Source organism: Podarcis tiliguerta, assembly GCF_965153285.1.
Source record: "Podarcis tiliguerta genome assembly, chromosome: 1".
Lineage (NCBI taxonomy): Eukaryota > Metazoa > Chordata > Lepidosauria > Squamata > Lacertidae > Podarcis > Podarcis tiliguerta.
The window spans coordinates 132,963,669-132,976,336 of NC_139534.1; the positions used below are offsets into that span (position 1 = coordinate 132,963,669).

Below are 12,668 nucleotides of genomic sequence, written 5' to 3' on the forward strand. Positions count from 1 at the left end.
ACTCAGGGCTGATTTCCTTCAGAATGGACAGGTTGGATCTTCTTGCAGTCCATGGGACTCTCAACAGTCTCCTCCAGCACCAGAATTCAAAAGCATCAATCTTTGATGATCAGTCTTCTTTATGGTGAAAATAGGGACATCCTAAGGAAAAGCAGGACATTCTCGGGTCAAATCAGAAACCAGGACGGCTTCTGTAAACCCGGAACAATCCCTGGAAAATAGGGACACTTGGAGGGTCTGCCAGCAGCTTCTTCCTATGGTTGCATGCCACCCCAATCTCTGAGCAGTGCGAGATTCCAGGAGTTCGAGGGGCTCAGCCAGAGTTTGTGTTTCCTTTTGGGAATAAGTCACAGCGAGATCGTGGGGTCTTCACAATATATTTGGTTTATTTACACCTATATAGAACCTGGAGGGGACACAACTAGGGCTGGGCAATGCCTGGTTTTCAACATTGTGATATATCATCGACTAAACAGCACAATATATCAATATATCACAATGTCTGAAATAAGGATGGACCTAATGGGGTAATGTCTTGGCAACTGCTACTACTTAGGGGTCTAAAACTGATTTGTGTTCACATATTTTTGCAACCGTCATTTAATATTCCAGGGCACTAGAGGTGGTGCGAATCATGAGAGAAGTGATTTACGGCTTCACAGTTTTCCCCGCATCACACGTTTCTACACAGCATGTGCACACATCATGATGTATCGCCTTGTTGAGTATTGCGAAACCATTATCATGGGATTGGATGATGTATCGAGACATTGTCCAGTCCTGGTGACAACATCAAAGCCCTCAAAAGGTCCTCCTTCTCCCATAGCCACAGGCTATACAGCAGTAAGCTAGAAACAGATTTAAACATATAGCAACATGTCTGCATGTCTAGGTAGGTTTGTCGAAGCAAAAACATTTCTAGCAGGTGCCGAAAACAGTACAGTGAAGTTGCCACCCCGATATCTATAGGCAGGGAGTTCCCAAGTCTAGGTCCTGCAACACTAAGAGATGAATTTCTTACAAATGTAAATGGGTGTTTTGTGACACTTATGACAGTGCCTGTTCCTCAGATCAAAGCAGTCAAGTGGACTAATAATAATAATAATAATTTATTATCTATACCCTGCCCATCTGGCTGGGCTTCCCCAGCCACTCTGGGCAGCTTCCAACAAAATATTAAAATACAGTAATGCATCAAACATTAAAAGCTTCCCTAAACAGGGTTGCCTTATACAGAGCAAGGTGTTCTCAAGGTAAACTGGCCCCAAGTTGTTAAGGGCAGAGTCTCTCTTTTTCTGTGTCTTCAGAAAGCAGCCCTCGCTCCACAACACAAATGGGCATGCTAAAGTAACAATCTGTTTTGATGCTTGCTCAGATCAGGTGGACCAAAACAGCAGGAAGTGCCTCTGACCGGTTTCAAGACTCCAGTGTCTTCAACGAGACGTTGAGGATCGCCAACATCCAGCGACATCAAGGGGGCCGCTATTACTGCAAGGCAGAGAATGGTTTGGGCTCGCCAGCCATCAAATCGATCAGGGTCGACGTGTACTGTAAGTACCTGCTTCTGAAAGCCCTTTTCTCTGTTGCGGTTGAGCGTCAAAGTGCCATGGCTGGCATCCTGGAGGGAAGAGAGGGGTTGACCAGGCAGGGTGCCAGGCAGGTGGCCGGCAGAGTTTGCTAGCGTTTGAAAGCAACAATTTATGTTGTCCAAATATTTTATTGTTTCCACTTATTTATGCGAGAAGCAACAACCAATATTCAACAATCCCACGCCCAACAAAAGCACTAAATGTTTATTTTATTGCATTTAACTGGTTCTAGACAAAGGTCTTGTTCCATAAGTTGTCATGTGTTGGTGAGCACCAATAAGCACGTTCTGCCAATGTTGCACATGTAATAAAACTGTGGCAGGTAGATTGAAAAGTAGTGGTTTTCTCGTTTATGCCACTCTCTCGGACATGGTCTGTAGGCTTGTCTAGTAATGTTGCATTTCAGAGTTGTGAGGTCCAGATCTCAAACAGGTCTGCATTTAGGGAATCCCAATCCCTTGCAATAGTATACTGTGCTGTAGCCATTTGGTGAATAATGAGATCCTTGTGGGAAAGTTGTTCAGCAGTTTCTGAATACAGTGGCACCTCGGGTTACATACGCTTCAGGTTACATACGCTTCAGTTACAGACTCCGCTACCCCAGAAATAGTGCTTCAGGTTAAGAACTTTGCTTCAGGATGAGAACAGAAATTGTGCTCCTGTGGCGCAGCAGCAGCAGGAGGCCCCATTAGCTAAAGTGGTGCTTCAGGTTAACAACAGTTTTAGGTTAAGAACAGACCTCCAGAACGAATTAAGTGCTTAACCCGAGGTACCACTGTAATATGACAGAAGTGCTATTTTAGGAAACAAAGGGATGTCTTGTTTTGTGATAAGGCCTGCTTCATGAAAGACCCTTTTCCCCAAACAGAAATACTTTGGGGCATGGCCACCACATGTGGATAAGTGAGCCAATGGCCTTACTATTTTGTCAACACACTGCTGATACACTTTTAGTCATTTCACCAAACAATAATGGTTATATACACCGTTTGTGTATTGAGTGCCTTTTCATATCACAGTTCATAGACACATAGAATCATAGAACTGTCGAGCTAAAAGGAACCCCGAGGGTCATCTAGTCCAACCCTCTACAATGCAGGAATCTCAGATATGGGGAACTAGCTATCCTGGAAGAAAATGCATTCCACCCTTTTGGCCTGCATTGCACAGGGCTGCACAAAATTACTCTTTGGATTATTTGCAACTCTACAGTTCTGATGCTATGATCTTCTGCAGCTTTAAGTCACACACAGCATGAGGAAAGTCATAGGAAAGACATTCAGTATAAGGCAGATATATAAGATCTCAGCATGCGCAAAGCATTTGCCGGTATCTCTTCTCTCTCTCTACCCGAGGGTGCTGATGGGGAACGTTTTATACTTTCCCTGGAAAGGAAATTTGACCCAGTGGAGGATGAATTATCTACATTGTATAAAGCAAAATCAGCTTATGGGGGGGAAAAATGGTCGTCTTATCTTTTAAAAGAAAGAATTCTAGTCATGGTTCTGTTCTCCGCTCAGAAAAGAAGTTGACTAGCTTTCGAACAAAAGGAGTCTTAACAGATGCATGGCGAGTGTGTTTTCTTAATCTTCTTACGTGGCTGATCCTGGCAAACACCCAAGGTCAGGAATCGCTTGGCATGGGGCAATGGTTACGAGCGAGGTCATCAGGGCTGAGTTCTCGTGGAGAGAGCCATCCTGGACTGTACCGCTTTAGGCTGCAGGTGGTGGCTTGCCAGACTGAAGGCTCCTCAGTGCAAACAGAACATGCCTCCATGGCATAGATCCCGGATCCTGGTGGTGGGACAGGTGCGATGAAGGACCAGGTGAGCAGCCTGGGAGTCATTTTGGACTCGCAGCTGTCCATGGAGGCGCAAGTCAATTCTGTGTCCAGGGCAGGTGTCTACCAGTTCCATCTGGTACGTAGGCTGAGACCCTACCTGCCCGCAGACTGTCTTGCCAGAGTGGTCCATGCTCTGGTTATCTCCCGCTTGGACTACTGCAATGCGCTCTATGTGGGGCTGCCTTTGAAGGTGACCCAAAAGCTACAACTAATCCAGAATGCGGCAGCTAGACTGGTGACTGGGAGACCACATAACACCGGTCCTGAGAGATCTGCATTGGCTCCCAGGATGTCTTGCAGAGGGTAGTTCGTACATTGTGAAGAAGGAAGCCCTTCCTGAAATCTTCTGTATACTGATCTGGTGCTTCCTAATCCAAGAATTCATAGAATTGAATTGTAGAGTTGGAAGGGACCACGAGGGTCATCTAGTCCAACCCCCTGCAATGCAGGACTCCTTTGCCCAATATGGGGCTCAAACTCACAACCCTGATTTTGAGAGTCTCATATAAGAATAATATATAATAATTTATTATTTATACCCCGCCCATCTGGCTGGGTTTCCCCAGCCACTCTGGGCAGCTTCCAACTGAGTATTAAAAACAATACAGCATTAGACATTAAAAACTTAGACATTAAACATTAAAACTAAAACTTAGCATTAGGCATTAAAAACTCATGCTCTACTGGCTGATCTATCCCACCAGTCACAAGCAGGTAAATTTCTATTTACTGAATTCCTATTTATAGAATGTCAAGCAATTCTATGGTTTTATTTTCCCAGGAGTTATGACCACCTCCCCTGCGTTTTGTCCATTACTGACCTGTGACTTATGTTCCAGCTTCCTGCCAGTCGGAACATAGATCGTTTCTCAAATTTATCCCAGAATTAGTGCATGGGCAGTTTGCAGCAAAAGTTCAGCCCCTTCGATTAATTTGCGTCCCTTTCCTGGCCTGCTTTGCCGATGCGCTCGGATGCTGAATAATAGCCGAGGCTCCTGGCGAGTGTCAGGGCAGATGGATGAAGCGTGTGATCACGCATAACATTACACCCTCCGAGATTCCTTGTTTGGCATGGCGTGCATCAGAAACCAGATCGTCTTTTTAAAAAATACAGAGGTGCAAAGAACGGGGGGCTGAAATGTACCACAAAGGGTGTGTGCATGGATGAAGATGAAGATGTGCACAATAAATAAATATATTTTTTTGCTGAAAACATTTTTTCAGCTTTGCTGGATCAGACCAGAGGGGGCCCATCTAGTCCAGCATATGGTTCTCAAAAACCTGCCAACAGGATCTGAGGACAAGAGCAACACTCCTCTCCTGTGGTTTCCAGCAACTAGTATTCAGAAACATGGCTGCCTTCGGTGGTGGAGACAGAGCAGAGCTACCATACTTAGCAGCCATCACTGGCCCCCTCTCTCCTCCATGTAGTTGTCCAATCCCCTGTTAAAGCCATCTAGTTTGGTGGCCATCGCTGCCTCCTGTGGGAGGGAGTTGTGATAGGAATGTTGAGGTCTTAAAGGTAAATGGACCCCTGACCATTAGGTCCAGTCGTGGCCGACTCTGGGGTTGCACCCCTCATCTCGTTTTATTGGCCGAGGGAGCCGTGTACAGCTTCTGGGTCATGTGGCCAGCATGACTAAGCCACTTCTGGCAAACCAGAGCAGCGCACGGAATCACCGTTTACCTCCCCACCAGAGCTGTGCCTATTTACCTACTTGCACTTTGACATGCTTTCGAACTGCTAGGTTGGCAGGAGCTGGGACCGAACAACGGGAGCTCACCCCATCGCAGGGATTCGAACCGCCAACCTTCTGATCAGCAAGCCCTAGGCTCTGTAGTTTAACCCACAGCGCTGCCCACCCAAGTGCACCAAACAAGCACGTACATAGATCAGCACAGGAAGACCGACCTGAAACCATTTTGATTCCCAAACTGACCAAATGTTCTCCCTGCAAGGAGGGAGGGGGTCAGGAAACCTTCCCATTGTCTCAGGAATTTTAATGGGTGACAGACTATAAGGAAAGGCAATCAGAATAGGCATGATCAGATTACCTGGCAAACAGGAAAAACAACGTTCAGATTTATGTTTTAGACCACATTTTCTGTGATGTAGGTATCTGGGGGGTGGTCTTAGGTTACACCCCTTCTGTGATGTATGTATGATATATGGAGGGGTGGTCGAGCTCCAGGCCAGGGAATTAAAAATGTCTATATAAGGCCTTCCCCTTCATGGATCACTGCCTTGTCGTGGTGAAGGGGCTTGAATAACTCCAAGAAGCTATGAGCTATGCCATGCAGGGCCACCCAAGACGGACAAGTCATAGCCAAGAGTTTAGACTAAATGTGATCCACCTGGAGAAGGATCTGGCAAACCACTCCAGTATTTTTGGCATGAAAACTCCATGGACATTAAGAAGGAGAAGCTTTGAGAAGAAATTTCCAAGGCAAGCTCTGGTTCATGGGGTCACGGAGAGTCGGACATGACTAAGACGACTAAACAACAACAACATATAAGGCCTTGCACACCATTGTTCTGGGTTCCTCCTCCCTCCTGTGTGTGCTGAGTGAGGACCCTGTTGCTACAGTTTAATAAAGATCAGGCTTACTAGCTGCTTTGCTTCCCAATATTCTCTGGTTGGTCTCTGTTATTTTCTCCTACCAATAAGGAACCTACTTAAGGACTCTATATGGGCTCTTGGATACCCCATAAGGGGGAGAAAGGGCAGATTTTGTTTACATCAAGTTCCATAGTCCAACTCTGTACTGTGTGAAGAAGGACTTCCTTTTATGTGTCCTGAATCTTCCAATGTTCAGCTTCAAGTTCTAGGCTTAGTAGAGAGACAGAGGAAAACTTTTCTCTGTGTTGTAAGAAAAAAACTTCTCCTTTTTCCTTTATCTAAGAGCCCATATAGAGTTCTTAAGTAGGTTCTTTATCGGTAGGAGAAGATAACAGAGACCAACCAGAGAATACTGAGAAGCAAAACAGCTAGTAAGCATAATCTTTATTAAACTGTTGCAACAGGGTCCTCACTCACCACACGCAGGAGGGAGGAGAGGAACCCAGAACATTGGTGTGCAAGGCCTTATATAGACTTTTGAAATTGCCACCCTGTAGCCCAAGACCACCCCCAAAACACCATACATACATCACAGAAAGAGGTGGTCCCCAGCAGAAATTGGAGTGTGTTGTTTCTCTCCTGTCTGCCGGGATACCTGATCATGCCTTATCTGATACCTGATCATGCCTTATCTGATTGCCTTCTCTGAGTAGCCATTCCTTGGAGATGGTAAATACTTAGTTCCTGAATCTCTTAGGCATATTGAGAGTGTGCTCAGCTTAACCCATACTTGCCAGACTGTCTTTGCAGGGAGGTATAAGCCTCTACAGTCCAAAGACAATTGGAAAGCTTTTCCCATTTCCTTCCTCCTTGCAGAGAAATATTTGAGGTCCATTTGGGAGAGTCAAAATGGCTTCAGGATTATTCTCCTGTACTATTTCAGACACGTGGTTTATATACTTATGTATGTGTTTGCCTTGTACATTTATGAACATTTATTTTTATATATAAGACCTTGGAATTCCTATAACAACTGATATGGGGAGAAGTGTGGATAGGGGGGATTTTGCAGGCATCCTTATCTCCCATCACCCCACCTGTAACTACGATGACAGGGAGAAGTTTTGTTCATTTCTGACTTGCACGACGGCCCCCGTGAAATGCCTGCTTCCAACATCAGGCTTGCAAGGAGTGAATCGCATTTGCATCCCAACAGCTTGCAAGATGAGGACGCAGGATGTTTACAAGCCTTCACCCCAGGCCAGGACAACTCTTTGCGGCTCCCGATTCTTTCCCAGGGCAGGGAGGGAGCGAGGCGTCAAGCGATCTTCATGCAGAGCACACGGCTGACCCTTTCATCCAAAGGGCAAGCCAGTCTCCCTCCATTCCGATTGACAACTTGATTGGCATCTCCTGCACCTCCACACCTAGCCTGCCTTTGACAGTTCTCTCCTTCCACAGACCCCGGCGTAAAAAAAACGAAGCAAAAATTGAACACAGCAAGAATGATAACAAGACCTCCGGGAGGAAAGGGCAACTCTCGGCCAAATATTCCTACAAAGTGACTAAAATTGCAGGACTTGCATGCCAGCCAGGAGTGGGGGATGCACATGCTTTCGTTTTTGTTTTTAAACTTAATAATAATAATAATAATAATTTTATTATTTATACCTCGCCCACCTGGCTGGGTTTCCCCAGCCACTCTGGGCGGCTCCCAACAGAACACTAGAAACAGAATAAAACTTCAAACATTCAAACAAAAACTTCCCTAAACAGGGCTGCCATCAGATGTCTTCTAAAAGTTAGAAATAAAATTATATACTGCTTCTATAGCAACAGGGACCCTCCCAACAGTACATATTCCTTTTGCCCTGATGATGATGATGATGATTAACATTTATATGCCACATTTTTCTCTAAAGAGCTTGAGGTCCTGCACATTGTTCTCCTGTTGTTGTATGTTGTGTCAAGAACCGCTAAGTAAGTTTGATTTTCCATGGAAATGGAACTGAATTCTTCCTCCATCCCTGTTGCTTAGTCGTTTTGTCGTGTCCGACTCTTCGTGACCCCATGGACCAGAGCATGCCAGGCACTCCTGTCTTCCACTGCCTCCTGCAGTTTGGTCAAACTAATGCTGGTCGCTTCGAGAACACTGTCCCACCATCTCATCCTCTGTCGTCCCCTTCTCCTTGTGCCCTCCATCTTTCCCAACATCAGGGTCTTTTCCAGGGAGTCTTCTCTTCTCCTGAGGTGGCCAAAGTCTTGGAGCCTCAGCTTCAGGATCTGTCCTTCCAGTGAGCACTCAGGGCTGATTTCCTTCAGAATGGAGAGGTTGGATCTTCTTGCAGTCCATGGGACTCTCAAGAGTCTCCTCCAGCACCATAATTCAAAAGCATCCATTCTTCAGCGATCAGCCTTCTTGATGGTCCAGCTCTCACTTCCATACATCACTACTGGGAAAACCAGAGCTTTAACTATACGGACCTTTGTTGGCAAGGTGATATCTCTGCTTTTTAGGATGCTGTCTAGGTTTGTCATTGCTTTTCTCCCAAGAAGCAGGCATCTTTTAATTTCGTGACTGCTGTCACCATTACGTTCTTACAAATGCAATGAAGGTATTACGTGGCAGCTGTAAAAGTGCCAATTCCACCTTTGTTGCCAAGGTGATGTCTCTGCTTCTTAAGATGCATGGCTGAATGGGGTTTGACCCCTGGTCTCTCAGGTCCTAGTCCAGGACTCCAACTATTAGCAGCCGCCACCACTGTCTGCTTCACTTTAACTTTTAATATGTCTTTTGAAAACACTTTAAAAATAATTCTGCACTGCTTCAAAGATTTGAAAGCAGTCAAGTACCCCTATAAAAATAAATTCATTAGGACTCTCAAGCAATTAAATATGTATTTTTAGCTGAATGACCATCTGCCTTTATCCAATTAATCCAACATCACAAAAAAAGATGCATTTTCCAAAATGGACATGCATTCAACGTGCATTTATTGATTTTCCACATTTATCACAAAAAAGACAAAACGAAACACACAACAAAGAAAAACACATTACACTACAATAAACTAAACTAAACACAAAGGAAAATTATTACTTCAAATACCTAAATCTCTTTACATTGATAACTGACTTCCTTGAATCCCCTCTAACTAATTTCATTATATCACCTGTATAACAGTTCTCCAAATTCTTATTTCTAAGAATAATAGGATGCAGCAACAGAAGTTGTTGAGGCAGCACCAAGCGTTGAAATTTCGTGCCTCTAACAACTTTGCAACCTCCCCTGCAGCCCCCTACACCATGGATTGGCAAACTAAGGTCCGCGGGCCGGATCAGGCCCAATTGCCTTCCAGATCCGGCCCGCGGATGGTCTGGGAATCCAGAGGAAGCGGTGAGCGCTTGGGTGGCTGCACTCCTAAGCAGTTCTGTACTGTCCTGGGGAAGCTTCTCGTTAGCTACACGGTGCCAGCCATGGAAAGGTAAATAGCCACTGCCACCTCATCTTCCAGAGAGCCAGCGTGGTGTAGTGGTTAAGACTGGTAGACTCGTAATCTGGTGAACTGGGTTCGCTTCCCCACTCCTCCACATGCAGCTGCTGGGTGACCTTGGGCCAGTCACACTTCTCTGAAGTCTCTTAGCCTCACTCACCCCACAGAGTGTTTGTTGTGGGGGAGGAAGGGAAAGGAGAATGTTAGCCGCTTTGAAACTCCTTCGGGTAGTGATAAAGCAGGATATGAAATCCAAACTCTTCTTCTTCCCTCATGCGGGGAAAAGAACGTTTTTACTTGAGCAGCACCGGCCTGACTTAGCGTGGCCAATGGCTTTTCCCTTCACTCACGCAGGCGCACATGCTCTCCAGGGCTGACAGAAATGGCGCGCTTACCTCAGCCCGCCACCCCACCTTACGAGAGAAATAAGAACCGTCAACACGTAAAACGCAAAGGAAGCAGCATGGATGTATTAGGGAACACCCCCCTCCCCCCAAAAAATCACATTTGGGCAACTTTGGGGTTGGTCCCAATAAAGGTTTTTGCCCAAAATGCGGGTCATAATCATGGCAATGTTAGCAAATCACTCCTCCGAGGCTGTGTTTTGTGACTGGTGTAATTCACTATCTGAGAAGAAGCGTGAGAACAGGATACTGTCCTATCTGTATATGCTTTGTATTGTTCTTTCATTTTTGTCTGTGCCTGTTCTCTCTTGGACCTGACTGAGAGAGAGCGCCATGATTCTCTGTCTGTATATAGTGTAAATGAATACGTACGGATGGCCCATTCTTCTTGCTATGCTATGCCAGAAGATTAGCTTGCATCTTTCATCTGGGAGATGTTGCTGAAGAGCACACTGGAATGAAGGGATGAGCCGTTCCAGAATTGTGCTTACTGGGAGGACGCTCAGAAAGGTCAGGGAGACTGAGGGGGCCTCTGGGCAACCCCAGAGTGTCATAAATCCCAAGAAGTGGTAGCAGAGGATGGTTTTGGCACATAGTTTCCCCCCCCCCCAAAGGTCTGAGGGACAGTGAACTGACCTCCTGCTGAAAAAGTTTGCTGACCCCTGCCCTACACTATGACGCTTGTTATGGAAAATCTAGGCACGAGGCTGCTCAGTCACCCAGCTGGTCAGGCAGAGCCCACGGGTCCCTACGGAATAAAGGAAGGAGTCCAGCCACCAACGGGAGCAAAGAGCTGTAGACCAAAGTTTATTGCGCAACAGGTTCAAAGAGGAATTTTGAACCCCGAGGATGGGGTGACAAGGACTTTTAGAAGCTTCTGTCTTATCCCAGCATACAGTTCATTAAGCATCATCACTACATAATTTCTACATCAGAAAAGGGGAGGGTTATACATGACGCGGGTGGCGCTGTGGGTTAAACCACAGAGCCTAGGACCTGCCGATCAGAAGGTTGGCGGTTCGAATCCCTGCGACGGGATGAGCTCCCATTGCTCGGTCCCTGCTCCTGCCAACGTAGCAGTTCGAAAGCACATCAAGGTGCAAGTAGTGAAAGTAGATAAATAGGCACCACTCCGGTGGGAAGGTAAACAGTGTTTCCATGCACTGCTCTGGTTTGCCAGAAGCGGCTTGGTCATGCTGGCCACATAACCCGGAAGCTGTACACCGGCTCCCTCGGCCAATAAAGCAATATGAGCGCCGCAACCCCAGTCGGTCAGGACTGGACCTAATGGTCAGGATTCCCTTTACCTTTATCTTTATACATGATTAACATAGGAGGAATGTGTTGGGGCAACAGGCAGATACAGGATATGTATTGGGAAGTACATTCGAAGCACCTACTGCAAAAGGACAACAGAACTTTGGTTTGCATAGTCTGCCACCTGGGCAAGTGCCTTTGCCCAGCAATTGACACCTACGAGTACCTTCCTGTGAGTATGTGACCTCTCGCTTGAGGGATTATGGTGGGGGCCGAGTGGTTTCCAAGTCCCTGGCCAATGAAGCAAATTGGCGGTGGTTTGAAGGAAACTGGCAAAAGAGTTGATTTTATATGATTTTTAAAGCTAGGTAACTTCCCTGAGCTGTCAAGTCAAAATGATACCTCTATGCATAATATTTGTAACATTTAACAACTTTAAACATGTGCCCCCCCCATAACATCTGTAACACACTGTAAATAAATAAGTAAAGTTCTTAAGAGGGATGCGGGTGGCGCTGTGGTCTAAACCAAAGAGCCTAGGGCTTGCCGATCAGAAGGTCGGCAGTTCGAATCCCCGCGACGGGGTGAGCTCCCGTTGCTTGGTCCCTGCTCCTGCCAACCTAGCAGTTCAAAAGCATGTCAAAGTGCAAGTAGATAAATAGGTACCACTCTGGCGGGAAGGTAAATGGTGTTTCCATGCGCTGCTCTGGTTTGCCAGAAGTGGCTTAGCCATGCTGGCCACATGACCCGGAAGCTGTACGCTGGCTTCCTCAGCCTATAGCGTGAGATGAGCGCACAACCCCAGAGTCGGCCACGACTGGACCTAATGGTCAGGGGTACCTTTACCTTTAAAGCTCTTAAGCACAGTACAGAGTCTAGATCTGGGACTACAAAGGAACTCTCTTCCTCTCCAGGGTCTCTGAGGGTCCTGCACGATGTTGGAGGCAGAGCAGAGGCAGGAAAGGAGAGCAGCTGCTGGCATCTTGATTCACAACGATCCGCAACATCTCTGGCTCCCAGCCTCTTGCTCCTCAGAGAACCAATTACCACCATAACAAATAAAGAAAGGGTTGTAATACAGAGATGGATTCTCTCTCTCCCCCTCTCTCTCTCCCTCCCCCTTGTTCATCCCCCAAGCACAGAAAGGCATTTTCCTGAAATGCCAATATTATTATCTTATATGTTCCCCCACCCACATCCTGGGGAGTGCAACGCCTGAGATTTGTGCTCCCTTGCAGCGAGGGAGGTAGCAGGAACTGCTGATTGCAAACCGAGCCCAGTCTCTGAAGGGAAATGCCTGGTTTAGCATTTCTCCAGCAACCAGCCCTCTTCTTGCAACGGCTTGCCAGCCTAGGTGCATCCTTCGCAACATTCACTTCTCCGAACTGTGCAGTGCAATGTCTGCAAAAAATAAAAAATAAATGCAGGTGTCAGTGAAGCAAATGTACCAAAATGCCTTAAATTGGGGAAATGCTTAGCAAAAAAAGAAGAAGTGCATTTTAGGACAAATTCGCACTCTAA

General features: G+C 46.3%; 1 protein-coding gene across 2 annotated transcripts in view; it reads left to right on the forward strand.

Moving 5' to 3' along the window:
• MDGA2 (MAM domain containing glycosylphosphatidylinositol anchor 2) overlaps positions 1-12,668 on the forward strand; it is a 379,533-nt gene that overhangs the window by 193,675 nt on the left and 173,190 nt on the right. For both annotated transcript variants that reach the window (XM_083434972.1, XM_083434973.1), the window contains exon 3: positions 1,376-1,550. In XM_083434972.1, the coding sequence (XP_083291098.1) occupies positions 1,376-1,550 (175 nt within the window). The remainder of the gene's footprint in view (positions 1-1,375; positions 1,551-12,668) is intronic.